The sequence below is a fragment of the Littorina saxatilis genome, linkage group LG8, assembly GCF_037325665.1.
Source record: "Littorina saxatilis isolate snail1 linkage group LG8, US_GU_Lsax_2.0, whole genome shotgun sequence".
NCBI classification, from domain to species: Eukaryota; Metazoa; Mollusca; class Gastropoda; order Littorinimorpha; family Littorinidae; genus Littorina; species Littorina saxatilis.
In genome coordinates, this window is record NC_090252.1 from 9,498,574 (window position 1) to 9,518,483 (window position 19,910).

The 19,910-nt window shown below is 41.6% G+C and overlaps 1 protein-coding gene across 1 annotated transcript; it reads left to right on the top strand.

Moving 5' to 3' along the window:
• Window positions 1-358: 358 nt before the first annotated feature.
• LOC138972734 (uncharacterized) lies at window positions 359-17,363 on the top strand. The gene is made up of 7 exons (XM_070345392.1): window positions 359-558; window positions 1,428-1,500; window positions 4,188-4,410; window positions 5,523-5,726; window positions 6,372-6,446; window positions 7,819-7,924; window positions 16,003-17,363. Exons 2-7 carry the CDS (start codon window positions 1,429-1,431, stop codon window positions 16,340-16,342), a joined length of 1,020 nt encoding a protein of 339 aa, XP_070201493.1. The 5' UTR covers window positions 359-558; window position 1,428; the 3' UTR covers window positions 16,343-17,363.
• The last annotated feature ends 2,547 nt before the right edge of the window (window positions 17,364-19,910 follow it).

Sequence of the window (19,910 nt, forward strand, 5' to 3'; positions counted from 1 at the left end):
TAATGGCGCTACCCCTAACTTTTACAATCTAGAGAATAAATTGACAGCTTGTGAGGCAAACGTTGATTTCAGTGATCGATGAGTGCCATTTAAATGTAGTTCATAGCTTTCATGTTACAATTGCTGTCACGTTTTAGTGAGGCGGAGTGGGCCTTAAACAAACGAACGAACAAACAAACAAACAGACAAACAAACAGACAAACAAACAAACAGACAAACAAACAAACAAACAACAAGATTGAACAAATAGACAAACAAACAAGCAAACAAACAAACAAGTAAAATATGTTCAATGCAGACAAACAAATGAAAAAGCCCAGGCGTTCACCATTGAATTTATAGGCTCAAATATGCTGCCATACCCTGGTTTGTTTTTCCAGTTCAAGAAACCTGACACAGACCAGAACTCTCCTACTCATGTTGTTAAGATCTTAGTTCTTCGTGACTACAAATACCGGCACCGAGGAATGCAGCAGTAATGGCGAATTGAGCAACGGAAATAATAATGTGGTAAAACAAATCTACTGAAGCCCGGACAAACAACAGCTGCAAAAAGAAAATTAACAAGTCGCGTAAGGCGAAAATACAATATTTAGTCAAGTAGCTGTCGAACTCACAGAATGAAACTGAACGCAATGCAACGCAGCAAGACCGTATACTCGTGGTCCACCGCTCACGGCATAGGCAGTGAAATTGACAAGAAGAGCGGGGTAGTGGTTACGCTATGCTGCATAGCACGCTTTTCTGTACCTCTCTTCGTTTTAACTTTCTGAGCGTGTTTTTAATCCAAACATATCATATCTATATATTTTTGGAATCAGGAACCGACAAGGAATAAAATGAAAGTGTTTTTAAATTGATTTCGAAAAAAAAAATTTGATAATAATTTTTATATATTTAATTTTCAGAGCTTGTTTTTAATCCGAATATAACATATTTATATGTTTTTGGAATCAGCAAATGATGGAGAATAAGATAAACGTAAATTTGGATCGTTTTATAAATTTTTAATTTTTTTTACAATTTTCAGATTTTTAATGACCAAAGTCATTAATTATTTTTTTAGCCACTAAGCTGAAATGCAATACCGAACCCCGGGCTTCGTCGAAGAGTACTTGACCAAAATTTCAACCAATTTGGTTGAAAAATGAGGGCGTGACAGTGCCGCCTCAACTTTCACGAAAAGCCGGATATGACGTCATCAAAGACATTTATCAAAAAAATGAAAAAAACGTTCGGGGATTTCATACCCAGGAACTCTCATGTCAAATTTCATAAAGATCGGTCCAGTAGTTTAGTCTGAATCGCTCTACACACACACACACACACACGCACACACACACACACACACGCACGCACATACACCACGACCCTCGTTTCGATTCCCCCTCGATGTTAAAATATTTAGTCAAAACTTGACTAAATATAATGACACCGACCAAGAAAGGTGCAAAAGAGCAAAAGATCACAGGGTCAGCAGAAACTATGACATTGAGGCATGTGAGTATATTTGAATAACTTCCTTTTGAATCAAGGCAAGTGTCAACTAGGTTATATTGTTGAAAAGGGTTGTCAAAACGAAGGTTTTTTGTTTTGTTTTTGTTTTTTTTGTTTGTTGTTGTCAAAACGAAGGTTGATCTTGTCAGTAGACGGATATGAACATATCCTTTGCAAGTAGCTACACTCCTGTTATGCGCTCCTGCTGAAAATATAGTCCATTTCTTTCTGTGTGTGTGTGTGTGTGTGTGTGTGTGTGTGTGTGTGTGAGAGAGTATTATGTGGTTGCTTGCGTGTGTGTGTTGTATGTATGTGTGTGTGTGTGTGTGGCGTGTGTGTGTGTGTGTTTGGTTATGTGTGTGTGTGTGTGTGTGTGTGTGTCTGTGTGTGTTTGTCTGTGTGTGTATTTGTGTGCGTGTGTGTGGATGTGTGTATGGATGTGTGTGTGCCTGTGTGTGTGTGAGGGGTGATGCACAAACGTGCTTGAGTTTGAAAGTGCTTTTAGAGGAGCAAGACACCACTCTGACATAGAGTACATAAAATAGATATAAAAGTTTACCTAGCCTCTTTAACGGATAGGATAACGGGAGCACTTTGCTTTTCTTTCGACTTATCTTAACGCCTCTCCACACCTTGTATTTAAACAAATTAGGCGGCTGCTCCAACGGCACATTTACCTTACAGTTTAAGTCTGACGTAAAATAATCTTTCAATGTCAAGGTTTTAAGAAGAAAGGATCGAGTGGTGTGTACCGGCATTCCTGCTACATTTGATGTTTCTGCAAAACAAATTAGGTATAAAAGACAGTATTGTTTGTGAGATAAGAGAGGATATAGTTGAGTGACGCTCAAGTTAGTATTAGTTCGTTTTGTTTTTTGAGTAAATATTACTTAACTGTTGATTTAAAAGTCAGCACTATAAAACGAATATTTTACTTTGCAACAAGAAAAGAGTACTTTAAAGCGTCTTTCTTAGGAAGCAAGAGCAAGAAAAACTCAAGCAGTTTGTACGACATGAAGGGTAAAACACCTTGACGATCATTAAGTTCGTATCAGCTTGATTCAACTCTCTTCTTTGTTAGCCCAACATGGTGAAACCCGAACTGCAAACACACATAATTCTTTACTTTCACAATACGTTTGTAAAGACTGAATGACAAGAAGTCTTGTGGAAAACCTCGACGAATTCAGAAGCATTTTGCAGAAGAATATAATCGAAAGGTGAACAGGCACGCACTCTATAAATCATTCCTCGTATTTTGATCAAAAGATTGTTTATGTTATATTTTTAAAGATTAGAATGAATTGACGACAGGTAAGCTAATAAGCAAGAAAAGATCAACCAGATAAGTGGAAAGATTATGGACATGGAAAGACAGGTTCTATGGATGAAAAGAAATTGTACTGGCCACTTGAACCCATGAAAACCTTATTGACTCAGAAGTATAATCTAAACGGCTGTTCCCACGCTCGCTGAAAAAGCTCTTTCAAATCATGGCATGTAATAGGATAATGACAAAAATGTGTGAGGTATGATATTTGTAAACAATTTGCACCTGGTTTACAAAAGGAAAGCAAGGATCTATCCGTTTCCGATTCTATGAGTTAGCTTGTAAAGGAAGTGCGTTCATGTCACCTACAGTGAATTAGAATATCAATTTTAAGGGCAGGAGCTACCATATAACACACAGTTTTTCTCTTCAAGTCATTTGACCATAACATTCAAAGGGTAGACATTTTAGGCCATAGGCTTAATCTTACAATGTGCCCTTTACATTCACACAAACACATATTCACGCGTGCGCCCGACTAGAATCATAGAAACATCAAACATACAGTAATAATAAATGAGAAAAGTAGTAGAAAATACATGAATGGAACATCAATAAAGCAATTACAGAATGGAACATTAATTACGCAATCACACTTGCGCACTCACACGCAGACGCACAAGGAGGAACACATATAATACTAATAATAATATACACACAACTAAGTGCCATTCAACAAGCACACAGTGAGCCTACCGAGACAGGTAGATTTAGCATTGTGTTGGCATGCAGCAGTCAATATTTCAGAGTAATAAAATAATTATAATTAACAAAGCTAGCTACAATACCGGCAGCGTAACTTATGAAGACCTCAGTATGTGTTTCCTGAGGGAGGTTTTGAATGCGTTCAATGAACGGCACGTTTGTACATTCGAAGGAAGAGAGTTCCACAGTGAAGGTCCCACAAAAGCAAAGCTAGTTTTGTATAGATCTATGCGAGTCCTTGGTAATATATATATAGATTTGTTTGACACATAGCGCTCGGAAGCTTTAGTCAAGAATGCATTTAGGTATGGTGGGGCCAGCTCATTGAGCGCCTTGTACATTAGAATTAAGATGTTGTAATCAAGCTGCTGTTGAAGTGGAAGAATATTGGCTACCTTCAACTTTTCTGACGTGGACAGATAAGGATTGGTTACAATAAGCTTAGCACCTCTTCTGTGCAAGGAGTTTAGTTTTTTCATTATATTTTCACTGGCACCGCACCAGAGAGATTGCCGCACCAGAGAGAGAGAGAGAGAGAGAGAGAGAGAGAGAGAGAGAGAGAGAGAGAGAGAGAGAGAGAGAGAGAGAGAGAGAGAGAGAGAGAGAGAGAGAGAGAGAGAGCATTGTGCTAAATGCAGTCCTCTTTTTCTGACAGGTCTGCACTGCCACACCTATGGGCATCATACCCTGTCTGAATTTGTTACTCGTCACCTTGTGTACTGGCAAGACAAGTGGAGAACCCATGCCCTGTGAAGCTGGCCATTTTGTATTGGGACAGAGCGGAAATGTGACCTGTCACTTCAGTCGCAATATGAAAGGGAGTGAACGTCATATTTATGTTGTTCTCTATCCTTTTCAGGCGCCAGATAGTTTCTCAGGTGAATTGCGTTCAACATATTAAACATATTTATAACGTGAACCTGAATATCTTGAACTTTTTTTTTTAATGAATCAACTTCAAACCTAAGAGAAGGGGATACTGCTTTCTTGTGCTGTCGTTTTGCTTTTGTGTATGTGTTTGACCGCTTGTTTCAGGCAGAAAATGCGACAGTACATCTTTTAGTTTGCCGAAGATAGCGGTTAATAAATAGCAGGTGGGAAATGTGGTTATATTACTGACGGTATCTTCTTCTTCTTTTTTTTCATTCAGGCGCTGAAGATAGTAGATCCAATGATTTGTGGTAGTGTCCTGGTAGAAAAACTTTAGCCGGTGTCGGTAAAACACTTGAAGAATTGTTTTTTAAATGTGTAAACAAAACCTCGACAACTGATCTCTGACGCGCGCACAAACCCAAATGCAACTGAAAGCGAGAACGAACACAGAGAGTTTTGTAGGTCAGGTCGTCAGTTTCATGAAAGTGCACTCACGTTTTTGTATAACATTATCCCTGCGTAGTTAGATCTGTTTTGACGAGAAACGTGCTCTGTCGTGCATGTTCGCTGTCCCATGTCTTGCAAATTAATAACAGAAATCAATTTGTACTTCGTTTGCTATTGAAGTGCTGGAGAACAGGCACAGCGTTTTTCCATGTTCAATGCTTTGCAGAACACGGAAATGAAAGAAATTTGTTTTGTCTCGTTTCGAAGCGGGATGAAGGAATGCTGTCATCTCGAAGGGCAAAGTATTTGAAGGAGGAGCGAAATGTAACATTCATGATGAATGCATGTTTAAATGTTACATGACGTACGTACGAGTAGAGTGCAACAAAGTGAACAAAACACGTTTCTTATTTTTGTTTTAACCACTACATCAGTGCCATTACCAGTTTACACTTTTATTTCCATGTTTATGCTTTCAGTATCACTTAGGACTAAAGCTGAGAACAGGAATGTTTAAAGTATTGACGAAGTATATGTGGTATTATTTTCATGAAATTAGTGCATAATCAAAGACATTGATTTCTGTACAAACAGTACATACAATATTACTCACGCTTTAGTTACAAAGAGCAAAGATAATATTTAATGAGGATACTTGGACTCTTGACAGGCCATACTATTCTCAGATGCAGTGGCCTCAATCTTCCCAAGCCGATATGCAGGGTAGCAGATGGGTATCAGTTCAACAGCGACATATCGGAGCGTCTGACAGTGACAATCCCTGTGGTGAAGAACATATCTGCTGGACTTTACGTTTGTCAGCTAGTCCCACCTGATGACAGGCAGTCACGAGGGTGCAACCTCACTGTTGAAGGTAACAGTTTTCAAGTGTTCTGCAAAAAAAAATAAATGTAGAGAATAACTCAGTAATGGCGCTAGTATTTTTTCAACCGGTACGCAAACTTTTATGATGCAAACAGTCCAGAAAAAAACGGTAGGCTGGTCATTAGAACCAGTAAGAGTCCAACTCAGAGTACTGGTTTTAATGTTCTACCAGCACAAAAAAAACACCGGCAGTTCGAAAAAACAACCGGTAGGTTAAACCGGCAGCCAATTTTGTTCCGGTAATTTCTCTTTTTAACCGGTAAAATACCGGTAATTACCGGTTAACGCCAATACTGTAACTGTACTGATTTAGCGCCGCAGGTTTGTGTGTAAGCGTGAAACCTCTGGATTAACACTATTACAACAAAAATCTGATTTTATTCTCACCTTTGGCCAGATTATAAGAACTCCCCCCCCTCCCCCTCCCGCCCCTCGCACACCCCTCTTTCTCTTTCTCCCTATCTCTCTCTTGCAGTGTCTGGTGGTCGTTAATAGTGACTCCCCAGTTACTCGTTTTTTTGTAGTTCTCACATTTAACACAATGTTATGTAGTTATGTACCTTCGCTTTAATCTATTACATTTATGTGTTAGTCCTCGAAGTATTTATTGTGTGTACTGATCCCATCGTTACAGGCACACGGGCGACTGAAACAACTCCAGTATTAACAACAAGCCCATACGATGATGGAAACATCGTTTCGGGATCAGGTAAATTGCATGTACTACGTTGTTGTCTGGCGTGTAACTGAGAGGAAAATGTTCGTTTCTTGTACCTTTCCGGGTTTGAGAGATTATTTCTTTAACACTATGGTAAGCTGGAAAAGCCATGGTAGACACCATTTCTGAAATAACCAAATTGTACCTAGACCCAACTTATTTAACATAGTATTGACATGCGACAACCAGGGCAATTTAACGTTTTGTACATGGTACAACCTCAAATGTAGTTTTAACATTAAACAAGACATCTTATTCGCACCATCGTTCATTTCTGTCATCAGTTTATACCAATAAACCAAGTCAAGATCAACACCACGAACCAATCATCGCCGAGACTACATTCAGATAGTCTCGGCTAACCATACCGAAGACCGAGACGGGTCATGCTCGCCGCCACGAAGCACGCGTCCGTAGCACTTACTGAACGTATTTTCTTTCATTCTGAGCCCATTTTTAGAGTAATCATGACATATCTATCTCTATAATTTTGAATTCAGGAGAAGACGAGGAATACAATGCAGTCAATTTTAAATCACTTTGGGAAAAATCGTATTTAATGACAACTTTAATGAGTTAATTGTTAAGCCTGCAAGCTGAAATGCAATCCGGGCTTTGTCGAAGATTACTTGACCAAAATGTCGACGAATTTGGTTGAAAAGTGAGAGCGTGACAGTGCCGCCTCAACTTTCACAAAAGTCCGGATATGAAGTCATCAAAACATTTATCAACAAAATGAGGATATTAATCAACAAAATGAGGATATTATACTCAGGAACTCTCATGTGAAGTTTCATAAAGATCGGTCCAGTAGTTTACTCGTAATAACTTTATACATACACACACACACACACACACACACACACACACACACACACACACACACACACACACACACACACATACACCACTACCCTCATCTCGATTCCTCCTCTATGTTAAAACATTTAGTCAAAACTTGACTAAATGTAAAAAGACCCCCCACCCACACAAAAACAACAAGCAACTGCCATACACAATCCTATTTAAAAGATCGCTATTCTCCATATTCCATTAAATGGTATCCCACATTTCAAAAACAGGTAGAAGCTTAGATTCGTTTGGTCGTAGCCTCAAAGCATCAAATCCATCGCCCAGATTGCCAGTCGTCTTCCGACTTTTGCAAGCGTAAGCGTTGCATTTTGTTGGGAATCAGTGTGTGTGTGTGTGTGTGTGTGTGTGTGTGTGTGTGTGTGTGTGTGTGTGTGTGCGCGCGTGTGTGTGGTTGTGTGTGTGTGTGTGTGTGTGTGTGTGTGTGTGTGTAAATAAGTTACAACATTGATGGATATGGCTTGCCTATAATTGTCTTCACTGGTTATTGCAGATAGCATAAACGTCACAGGTCTTGTCATCTACCTCTTCCTGTCTACTCTTATTGTTGTTCTTCTTGCCATCCTTTTGTACAAGTGGATCAAGAGACGGAAGACAAGGTATGTACATAGCAAGTTGACACACTTGCTTAGTGAATTACAGCAACAATTACAATTGCATTAAGACACTGACATACAAACACATATATTCATGGATACTTACACAAAAAAGGCATTGATGCATACGGACATACATACAGGCGAAAGCAAACACCAAATAACGCTAACATCATGAATCGAACTGTCTTCTTTCCTTTCAGCCATCAGGCATCGTTTTTGTAATAATTATGGAAGTGAAAAAGTACGCGCAATCATTGACAAGGAGCTTTATTTTGAGAGTGCAATTCAGGGCCCCAATGCGCTTCAGAAGAAAAAGCGACGACTTCATACTCATATTTGTGAAGTCAGTCACGTTTAAGTTTGTGCATTTTCTTTTAAGTGTTTTAAGACTTTTCTTTGCCCAATTTGTGATTGCACATCTTAGTTGCATATTGACCATGGGTCGTCGCGGTAAGTATAAGTTACAGCTCCGTGACCGTCCATCCATGGTATCGCGTGGTATTTTGTCGAGACTGGGCCAATGAATATGATGACGTCACTTGAGGCTCTGCCGATAGTGACGTCATTATATTCATTCACCCTGTGGATACAAACTATAACGCTATACAATAGATGAATCGGAGCTGTAACGTATATATGGAATGACCAAAGTAAAGAGAATGTGTCATGAGATGTGGAAACAAAGCATGAAAAATTCACCATGGGCAGAATAATCAACGCAAGCTTAGAAGTTCCAGAAGTATATTTTGTTTCAGTCTTGGCAAAGCCAGGTTTGTCCAGTTCCGGAAAAGACATCATGTATTCATCCACCCTGCCGAGACGAAATACCAATTCCATGGACGAATCGGAGGTGAAACGTATATATCCCGTGACGCATCAAAGCTAAATGTTTTGAAATGTCTTCACAACGTACAGATAATTCATAACGACATAATCGTCATTACAAGACAGGAAAAACGCATACTTTGTTTGTCGTCTGCTACAAATCTAGTCTTGTTGGTTGAGTGAATAGAAGCCGAGATCTGTACAACTGTACAAGTATCTCTGATAGAAGCTTCAATCGTACCTTCATCAACCGAAATAAATGCTCAATCCGCTGTCATTTCGCAACTGAACATTGGTTTTTTTCTTTAACCTTTTGGTTAACATTGAAACGGCAACCCAAAAGAGTGTTTCAGCTGCTTCAAAACACGGGCTTAGCTACTTCTTTTGAGTTGCTTGTTTCGCAGTCTAAAATGACACCGGAAGCGAAAAACATTGTCGCACATTGTCACGTTTCAATATATCACGTAAGGTGATTATGAAACGGTTAGTTACTTCTAACTAACTAACCACACCACGATCCACTCTCGCAGTCATACAATTAAATAGAAACAACAAAAGTATAAGTTTCAGACGCCTGTTTATGTAATAACTCGCCACCTCCCTCGAGACTTCACTCCAAAATATGTTCTTTTACGTTCAAAACGTAAAACCAGTGGTCACTGACAAAATGCCAGTTAGAATATAGAAAATTATAGTAACACGCTGAACCCGTGTATAGTTAGGAAAGTTAACTGATCTGCTTAAAAGTGCCAATTTATGCAGGTGTCACACACCCCACGCTGTCACCACTCGCGTATAATCATGGATATCACAGATGACTAGGTGGTAATAAGGGTGCATAAGACATGGTGCAACTTAGCTTTTCTTCTGCCACTGAGTGGGCGGCCCGTAATTAGTTCATAGTCTCCACAACTGCTCCGTCGAACGTAGTGCCGGCTAGCGTGGCGACGAAGCAGGGAACAGTGGGGACATCGGACGCCACACCCAGTCGCTGGTTAGCTGGTTAGCCGGTTAGCTGGTTACATCCGATGATCCCGGTTACAGCATACAGCGATGACCCGGCTACAGCATACAGCGATGACCCGGTTACAGCATACAGCGATGACCCGGTTACAGCATACAGCGATGACCCGGTTACAGCATACAGCGATGACCCGTAGTCATTTTGAACTCAAAGCCATGACGTTCCCTACACAAGGCTTTGATAACGAACGGATAAGGGGCGTAACTCCTTAGTCATATTACAGTTGAAAATTCAAAGCGGGTCGGCTTCACTCAATTTCTTGGCATCAGAGGCTTGACATAAATTAGGAAAACAAATGGTTGGACCCATCATGGACCAACTAAAACGCTGTAGGGCAGAATTAATATTTTGATGGTATTTTTGAACGTTCTCAGCGTCACTGTAGGAAGTGGCGTTCTCAGCGTGCAGAAAGTGAGCGTCAAGTCCCTTTGTATCAACAACGAAAATCTTTGCATCTTTGAATGAATCGAAACGCACGAGAGGTCCATGATGGGTCCAACCATTTGTTTTCCTAATTTATGTCAAGCCTCTGATGCCAAGAAATTGAGTGAAGCCGACCCGCTTTGAATTTTCAACTGTAATATGACTAAGGAGTTACGCCCCTTATCCGTTCGTTATCAAAGCCTTGTGTAGGGAACGTCATGGCTTTGAGTTCAAAATGACCCGTAGTCGGCAGTTACGTAGCGTAGAAAAACGCAGCAGACAATAATAGGTAGAAAGGCTGCAACAAAAAGCCTCGGTGCACTAATCATGTCAAGCTACCCAACAACCTCCACCTCTAAACATGTCATCTTAACATATCTCATCGAGCACGTGGGCCTGCACAAACGAACTTTACAACAACAAATCAGCCATTTTCCTTCCTTCTCTCCATATCTGCAAAAACCATATACAGATTAATATTTTAGCGTCACAAAGAGCAAATTATGCGCTAACCTGGAAAGAACAACAGAGAGTATTTCATTCCACAAACACAGACTCGTTAACAGCGTTAAATAATGATTTATTACCTCAAAAGCCTATGAATGTAGCACTCTCACCGAAACGAAAACTGCTTCCTCCTTTGAATGGCACCTGTTCGTCAACAGCGATACCCCATTCACCCTCTTGCCGAATACTTTATGCGGTGAAGAACCATCCCCGCACGGTGAAGAGAAATTGACGACCCGTCCGTCAGACCGCATGTAAAAAGAGAGAAGGTGGTCTCAACTGAAGTTTCCTGGAGCCCCTCCTGTACATGCAGAGCGGCGCGTTGAAATCAATGCCGAAATCAAAACGATGAAATCCATCAAAGCTCACATGAAATATAAGACACGACCGTCCTCCCCAGCGCTGAGTGTTCGAGTGTCAAGATACTTGTCCTCACACAGACAACCTTGACGAAAACACGTGACTAACCTTAGTCACATATCAAGTTCAGCTATACCCGAGTTCTGCTTCGACAGCAGAAGTCATCCCCGTGAAATCCGTGCAATACAAAATTCCCGTGCTCGGCTTATGCATGGTTAGCAAAAATCTGCCGTAGCCCAGACTCACGCACAGGCGCTTTCTGTCGCAATTTGAGACAGGCACCCGACACAGTGACATTTTCCCGATTCATGTCACTAAATCGTGACACACATACTGTCACAAAAAGACGACATGACAAAGTTACACGCAAAACGAAAGAGACTTTGACGTCATTTACTTTTGTTCGGACTTTTCCGTCTGTTCATAGCTTGTGAGACTTGACATGAGTACCCAAAACGTCTTTGTTGTATGTTCGCATTGCAGCTGTAAAATAATAAGTCTTGTGTCTCAGTCGTATAGGTACAGAGTTTGCTTCTGCAATCGTTGTGTTCGTGTTGATGACGGCTTCGCGAGACAAATCAGCGAAACTATCGTGTGGAAGGCATTTCTGTACAATACACCGAACCCAACAGTAGGCATTGATGCGTTTGCAATTTTCTGAAGAAATAAACTGCATGTGGTCAATTTCATCCGTTTAACGCTTGTCGAAACGAGCCATACGGCTTTAGAATAAAAGAGTCCACGCATTGCTTGGCCTTCTGATCACATAATGAGGTCGCAGTTTGTAGCCGAGTTGAATTCGACACGACCAGAGATAGATCTGCATCTCTGGTACGACCTTCCAGATTATCAAAAGCGGGTTCATGGTCGGAATCAAGAGGTCAAATTTGCGTGGCTCCCAATTATTTCATGTAACCGAGTGCCGTAACACTACGATCACCTCGGGAGGCGAAGTGCAATCAAACAGGATTGAAAATGTTAGGGCTAATTTCTTAGCCCTATAAAAACTGTTATGCAAACCCGAAGGTTTCCAGGAACATACAGACAATCGGAAACCACCAGACCCCATCACAAACAGATTTCCACAATCCACGGGTGTTGACTTTTAAAGGCCAACAACTCGGGTGCAGAGTCTGCTGTGAAAGGAGCGGTAGCCTCCCCTGTCACAATCGCCCCTGTTTGAATGAACTTCGTCCCGAAGTTCCGAACCGGGGGACCACTGTCCATCCCAAGTTCGCAGAATGGGAACAGCACGAAAATGTTCAGTGGTCATATTATGCCATTACCTGAACATATCATGCCGAGTCCCATCCCTGCTCGCAAGCGCCAGAAAGCAGTGTAAAGAAGAAGGCACTAAAAGAAAAGAAAATACAATTATAAACAACATGCCTTCTAAGTCACACATGACATAATACAAAGCACAACCCAATGAATGTAACATTTGTCAAAATAATCATGACAAATATAGACAAGTAACAATACAGCCAAAATCCTGCAGACACAGCATTCTCTGAAAGAGAATCCACAGTGAGTTAAACAACTCCACAACAGCTAATGTCAAGGGAAGTAACCAACATCTTCCCTTAGGCCTAAGCCTTGCATAGGAAAATGCTTTACATAAATTAACCAACTGCATGAACCGCAACTGCAAAATAATTGTTATTATTAAGCATGTTCATCGCCATGAAGACACATCTTCATCGAGTTGAATAATAACGACAAGAATAAGAAAGATAACTCAGGCATGGGGTAAGCGCAAGCTCCCATGCTTCAAAATGAAGCGTTAGACAACAGTCTATTACTTTACAGGGAAGCGCTCGCGACTAAATCATAACGCTTTAAATTAAAAGTCTGTTTTGCACCTATGCGACTGCACACAATGTTAGGTTTTATCAGTCGCAAAGTTCTTCTGCAGGCAAGCGCCTTGAAAGTGCAACATGGGAATTAACAGTCAAAATTGTGCAGCCTATTAGGGAGATTTAATAAACGAAACGTCGGGACGTTTCGTTTTGAAGTTGTGGTAAACGTCATCATTTCGGGGGTCTCTCGCTGGAAAGGTGAAGGTCAACTGAAACGGAACGTGGAACGTCAAAACGCAGTCACGTTTTCCACCCCCAAAAAACGAACAATATTTCGTCAACTTTTGTGAGTATTTTTGCACACTAACAGTTTTATTTGTTGGCCATTTTATGCATTGCTAGATTCATCAACCCTTTCAGTCTTTCAGCGCTGAGAATGTGTTCATTGGAGGTAGACAACTGTTGTGAACTGAAATATTTTGAAGGGTGCTGATCCTGGTACATTTATCCAACTTCATGGTGAAGAAAGCAAATGGCGAAGCAGAAGTAGGTCATCGCATCGAATTTTTATTCTGGCTTCGTATGTGATTTTGTATAAACAAAGTCTGTGTGATTTATTTGGACTGAAAATAATCAAAGTATGCCCGATTCTGGACCACCTCCTAGGGGTTTTTTTCCATTCTGATCGAGGACAGACGTGATAATTTCACTTGAAGATTTATCGCCCTTCCTTCATTCCGAAACGAAACGTGAATACATCTAAATCTTGTCTGCGGCCTATGCCGTCTCGTTTCACGTTCCGTTTCGCGGGGTGACTCATTCACCAAACGAAACGAGCTGCAAAACGAAACGTGCTGTCCTTTGAATCTCCCTACTATCTTCCTATTGTCTGAGATCTTAACTCAGAAGATCTCTATCATTCTCATGCCTGAATTCAAAGGAATGATAATCAAAACTCGCCATTCCATTTCGCCCCCATCCCATTTTTGCGACATTTCACAAGCCAAGCGTCATTTTACTTCCGTGTCATATACCACTAGCTCACTTCCCATTTTGGCGCTATCCCGTTTCGCCGCTATTCCATTTCGCCCCAGTCCCATTTTCGCGACATTTCACAAGTCAAGCGTCATTTTACTATTGTGTCATACCACTAGCGCCACTTTCCATTCTGGCGCCATGCCGTTTTGCCGCCGTCCCATTTCGCCGCCATCCCTATTTCGTGACATTTTGGATTGCGTCAAAATGGGATTTTGCGTAAAGGGAATGTCTCACAAGTTGAATGACGAAATTTAGTAAAGTGAGGCTTGGCAATTAAAATGAAACGAAAATAGGATGGTGGCCAAATGGGATGTCGCGCTATTGCTCCGTAGGCCTAAAGTTCGGCCATGCCCTAGGCAAATAACTTGCGCAGCCGCAGAAACAAGCAAAAGGAAATCTTTTATGAAAATGGTGACGTTTTGACTGGAAGCCAAGCCAATTTGACCTTGATTCCGACCATGAACCCGTTGTTGATAATCTGGAAGGTCTTACCAGAGATACAGATCTATCCCTGGTCGTGCTGATTCATAGATTGAAACTGCGACCTGGTCTATGTTCAGATCGTCAAGCAATGCGTTGAATCTTAGCTAGTTTTGACAAGCCTTAAAAGAATAAAATTAACCACATACAGTTAATTTCTTCAGCAAACTGCAAACGCAGTTGGGTTGAGTGTTTTGTACAGACATTTTGTTCACACGATAGATTCGCTGATTTGTCTCACGAAGCCCAACACGAACACAGCGATTGCAGAAGCAAACTCTGTACCTGCACGACTGAGACACAAAACTGATTATTTCACAGCTGAAATGCCAACAGAGAACAAAGACGTTTTGGGTACTCACGCTTTACGTGTCATGACGTCTTTTTATGACAGTATGCAAGTCAATTTTTCCGCTTCCAGTGTCATTTTAGAAAAAGCAACTCAAAAGAAGTAGCTAAAACTCGTGTGTTGAAAAAACTGAAACACTCTTTTGGGTTGCCGTTCCAATGTTTCACCAAACAGTAAAGAAACAAAACAATGTTCAGTGGCGAAATGACAGCGGATTGAGCATTTATTCTGGTTGATTAAGGTAGGCTACGAATGAAGTTTCTATTCACTCCGTGTCAACCAACAAGACTAGCTTTGTAGCAGACGACAAACAAAGTATGTAGTACCTATCTTGTGATGATCCGAAGATTATGTCGTTATAAAATATATGTACGTTGTGAAGACAATTCAAAACAAAACTTAGTTTTGATGCGTCACGGGATATATTCGTTAAACCTCCATTTTATCCATGGAATCGCGTGGTATTTCGTCTCGACAGGGTGAATGAATACATGATGTCTTTTCCAGAACTTGGCAAAACTGGCCTTGCCAAGATTCAAACACAATATAGTTCTACAACTTCTAGGCTTGCGTTGATTATTCTGCCCATGGTAAATTTCCCATGCTTTGTTTCCACATCCCATGACACATTCTCCTTACTTTGGTCACATGCCATATATACGTTACAGCTCCGATTCATCCATGGTATCGCGTGGTATTTTGTCTGGAGGGGTGAGTTAATATAATGACGTCACTCTCGGCAGAGACTCGAGTGACGTCATCATATTCATTGACCCAATCTCGACAAAATACCATGCATACCATGGATGGACGGAGCTGTATCTTATACAGACACACAGTGGTGATCTCTTTTGCTTATGAGGTAACTTTTCCGCGTTCTCGCTTTTGACGTAATTTGCTGTATTCGAAATTGCAAGCGATTGAGTGCACACTTTCGGCTTTTAAGCGGTGCTCTCATTCTTAAATCTCTCTCTCTCTCTCTCTCTCTCTCTCTCTCTCTCTCTCTCTCTCTCTCTCTCTCTCTCTCTCTCTCTCTCTCTCTCTCTCTCTCTCACTCACTCTCTCTCGGTGGGGGTGAAAATTCAGCATCGTTATGCCTTTCACTTTCACCGAAAAAACGTATGTGTGTTTGTGTGTGTGTGTGTGTGTGTGTGTGTGTGTGTGTGTGTGTATGTGTGTGTGTGTGTGTGTGTGTGTGTGTGTGTGTGTGTGTGTGTGTGTACGAGTGTTGGTCGTTGTTGTTGTGTTAATATGTGTGTGCTTATTTTCACAGAAAAGGCAACACTGAAAAAGCTGATTCTGAGACACCTGCAGGCAAACCAATGCTACCCCAACAGAACGAGAAAGAGTCCCAAACTGGCAAATCATTGGAAAAAATGTTAAGTGATAGTTGTCACAAAATCGAGACAGCAGTCAGTAAAATCAATCTTCACTGTTGCAGTAAAATGAAAGAAAACGCCCAAAACGATGGCTGCTTATGTTTCCATGTATCTCCAGTGTGCACAAATACCACTCTGAAAAGAAACTCGACAGCTGCGTGTTTCACTGAGGCTCTTCCTGGTGAAATCGACATTGTAAGAACGGCAAACATTTTTACTGCCCAATGCAACTAATGGTTTGATTTTTGGCTCACGTAAGTGTAGCCTATGGGATCGTAACTTTGTCTGTCTGTGCGTGCGTGCGTGCGTGCGTGCGTCTGTGCGTGTGTATGTCTGTGGTAGAAACTCTAACATTTGAAGACGTCACATTACATTGACGTCACATTATGACGTAAGAGGGTTAGACGTCACGCGAAGGAAGTACTGAAAGTCTCGGTCATTATTATTTTGAGCGCGCCGAGACTAGTTGGCAGTCGTGTCCTTGTAAGTAGGCTACATGCAGACAGACAGATCTAGATCTAGTGTCTCGCTTTCTTGCACAGTTTCACCTATGCTCTTTCTGTGTGTGTGTGTGTGTGTGTGTGTGTGTGTGTGTGTGTGTGTGTGTGTGTGTGTGTGTGTGTGTGTGTGTGTGTGTGTGACGGAGTGATTGAGTTTGTGTTACTGTTTGTCGATTTCTTACGTGAGCCTTGATGGCTTCGCCTCTTGTTCATAAAATAGTATCTACACAGCAGAACGGAGACAGCCGATACCCCTAAAAAGCGAAACATAAAAGCTAAATTATCCAAAATGCATCGAAACCACTCTTCAAAACTTTAGGTTTGATAGAATGTAGAGGGTCCCAGGACTCCGAACATTAATATATAGGGGGTCCTTGCCTCAGTGGAAATACAGAGGGTCCAAAGACCAGGAGGTTAATATTCGGAAGGCACATTCTTCGCCGACACATTATCTTTTTGATCGGTAATTTCAACGTAATGCCAATTTTTAAGGTGTCTTAGCCCTTCAGAAAAGCGTTTTTGTTATGTCGATTAGATTAACTCCGTACATTTGCGTCGTCTGGCAGAATATCTTCTGAAAACCGTACCGACGGTACGTATGATAACGCGCGCACGGGTATGCAGTGCGTCCAAGGACCCGCTCTTTTTAGTGTTTTTTTTTTCTTTGCGTCGCGGGAACCCTCCATGAATTTCTAGTATGTGTTGTTGGCTTCCACATAGCCCTGAGCACATCAGTCAAACGTGACATATTGTGACAGGGGAGGCTACCGCTCCTTTCACAGCAGACTCTGCACCCGAGTTGTTGGCCTTTAAGTCAACACACGTGCTTTGTGGAAATCTGTTTGTGATGGGGTCTGGTGGTTTCCGATTGTCTGTATGTTCATGGAAACCTTCGGGTTTGCATAACAGTTTTTATAGGGCTAAGAAATTAGCCCTAATATTTTCAATCCTGTCTGATTGCTCTTCGCCTCCCGAGGTGATCGTAGTGTTTCGGCACTCGGTTACATCTGGCGCTTGCGAACAGGGATGGGACTCGGCATGATATGTTCAAGTAATGGCATAATATGACCACTGAACATTTTCGTGCTGTTCCCATTCTGCGAACTTGGGATGGACAGTGGTCTTCCGGTTCGGAACTTCGGGACGAAGTTCATTTCAAACGGGGGCGATTGTGACAGGGGAGGCTACCGCTCCTTTCACAACGGACTCTGCACCCGGGTTGTTGGCCTTTAAAGTCAACACCTGTGGTTTGTAGAGTTCTGTTTGTGATGGGGTCTGGTGGTTTCCGATTGTCTGTATGTTCATGGAAACCTTCGGGTTTGCATAACAGTTTTTATAGGGCTAAGAAATTAGCCCTAATATTTTCAAACCTGTTTGATTGCACTTCGCTTCCCGAGGTGATCGTAGTGTTTCGGCACACGGTTACATCTGGCGCTTGCGAGCAGGGATGGGACTCGGCATGATATGTTCAGGTAATGGCATAATATGACCACTGAACATGTTCGTGCTGTTCCCATTCTGCGAACTTGGGATGGACAGTGGTCCCCCGGTTCGGAACTTCGGGACGAAGTTCATTTCAAACGGGGGCGATTGTGACAGGGGAGGCTACCGCTCCTTTCACAGCAGACTCTGCACCCGAGTTGTTGGCCTTTAAGTCAACACACGTGCTTTGTGGAAATCTGTTTGTGATGGGGTCTGGTTGTTTCCGATTGTCTGTATGTTCATGGAAACCTTCGGGTTTGCATAACAGTTTTTATAGGGCTAAGAAATTAGCCCTAACATTTTCAATCCTGTTTGATTGCACTTCGCCTCCCGAGGTGATCGTAGTGTTTCGGCACTCGGTTACATCTGGCGCTTGCGAGCAGGGTTGGGACTCGGCATGATATGTTCAGGTAATGGCATAATATGACCACTGAACATTTTCGTGCTGTTCCCATTCTGCGAACTTGGGATGGACAGTGGTCTCCCGATTCGGAACTTCGGGACGAAGTTCATTTCAAACGGGGGCGATTGTGACAGGGGAGGCTACCGCTCCTTTCACAACGGACTCTGCACCCGGGTTGTTGGCCTTTAAAGACAACACCTGTGGTTTGTAGAGTTCTCTTTGTGATGGGGTCTGGTGGTTTCCGATTGTCTGTATGTTCATGGAAACCTTCGGGTTTGCATAACAGTTTTTATAGGGCTAAAAAATTAGCCCTAATATTTTCAAACCTGTTTGATTGCACTTCGCTTTCCGAGGTGATCGTAGTGTTTCGGCACTCGGTTACATATTTTGAAGAAGAAAAAAAAGCAATTTGTTTGAAACATTTGCTCCTCTGGCAAAACGAGTTTCTGTAGCGCAAAGTTCCAGTCTGATTCGTTGACGTTCACGTCTGATTCTAGTGATCGTTTACGGGTAGACCTGGCGTTAAGTAAAAAAAATAAAATAAAAGGTCATGCAACACCTACTGGTAAACATACAGAAAGACACTGCTTGCTGTGAAATTCTCTTAATCGTTCACAATCGTTATAGCGTGTCGCTCTCAGCTCTTGCCAGCACTGTGGAACGTTCTTTGATGGAAACGACAAAAGCTAAGCTTTGAATGTATACTTTTTCGGCTGCATTTAGATCGTTAACAGACACAATTTCAGAAATGTCCTTTCCTTCAGGACCACGATAAGAAATATAGATTTGTATCAAAAGAAGCCAATGCAATGGGACTGTAGATTTTGTTTTGATCTGGTAAACAATCTCCTTTTGCTTGGGGTGCCATTTTTTCCAAGCGTTGTTATTTGAAGATTCTTGCGCAGCTAAAATATAACATTTGGAGTGAATTGTACAACGAGTGCGCATGCTTAGATAATCAAACGTTGGTTTAGTTCTCCAAATCGCAAGCTCAGACATTTACAGCGTGGTTTCCCCGGTTTTTGTTCAAAGCCGTACACCACTTTTTACCTTACTAGACAACAGGGTGTGGAGGTGTATCGTTCAGTTTTGCTGTCTCGAGGTGGTAAACTCGTCAGATTACATTACGTTATCACTATCAAAATGTAATTCAACAATGTGCTCGCACAAAAAGATGCACCTACGACTTGAGCGATAATTTTAAAGAAATAATGGTTAGGGATGTAGTTGCCTCCCTTCAAGTAATGAAAAAGCATGGACAAAAACGAGTCGCGGTTGTTCCCCTTGTTCTCATCATGTTATGTACCTTACTACTTGAGGTTTTTTCTTCTTCTTTTTTTCTACACTGCTTTTTTTGGTAGGGGGGGCAGTTTGGTTCAAGAATTTGTAAATCACTTGCTGGTAGGCGGACCAGTAC

What these genes read in the sequence shown, in the direction of transcription:
- LOC138972734 (XM_070345392.1), top strand. Translation starts at nt 1,429, where the DNA reads ATGACACCGACCAAGAAAGGTGCAAAAGAGCAAAAGATCACAGGGTCA. An exon ending in GGCGCCAGATAGTTTCTCAG is followed by an intron (nt 4,411 to 5,522) that starts GTGAATTGCGTT and finishes GACTCTTGACAG; the next exon opens with GCCATACTATTCTCAGATGC. An exon ending in AAACATCGTTTCGGGATCAG is followed by an intron (nt 6,447 to 7,818) that starts GTAAATTGCATG and finishes TGGTTATTGCAG; the next exon opens with ATAGCATAAACGTCACAGGT.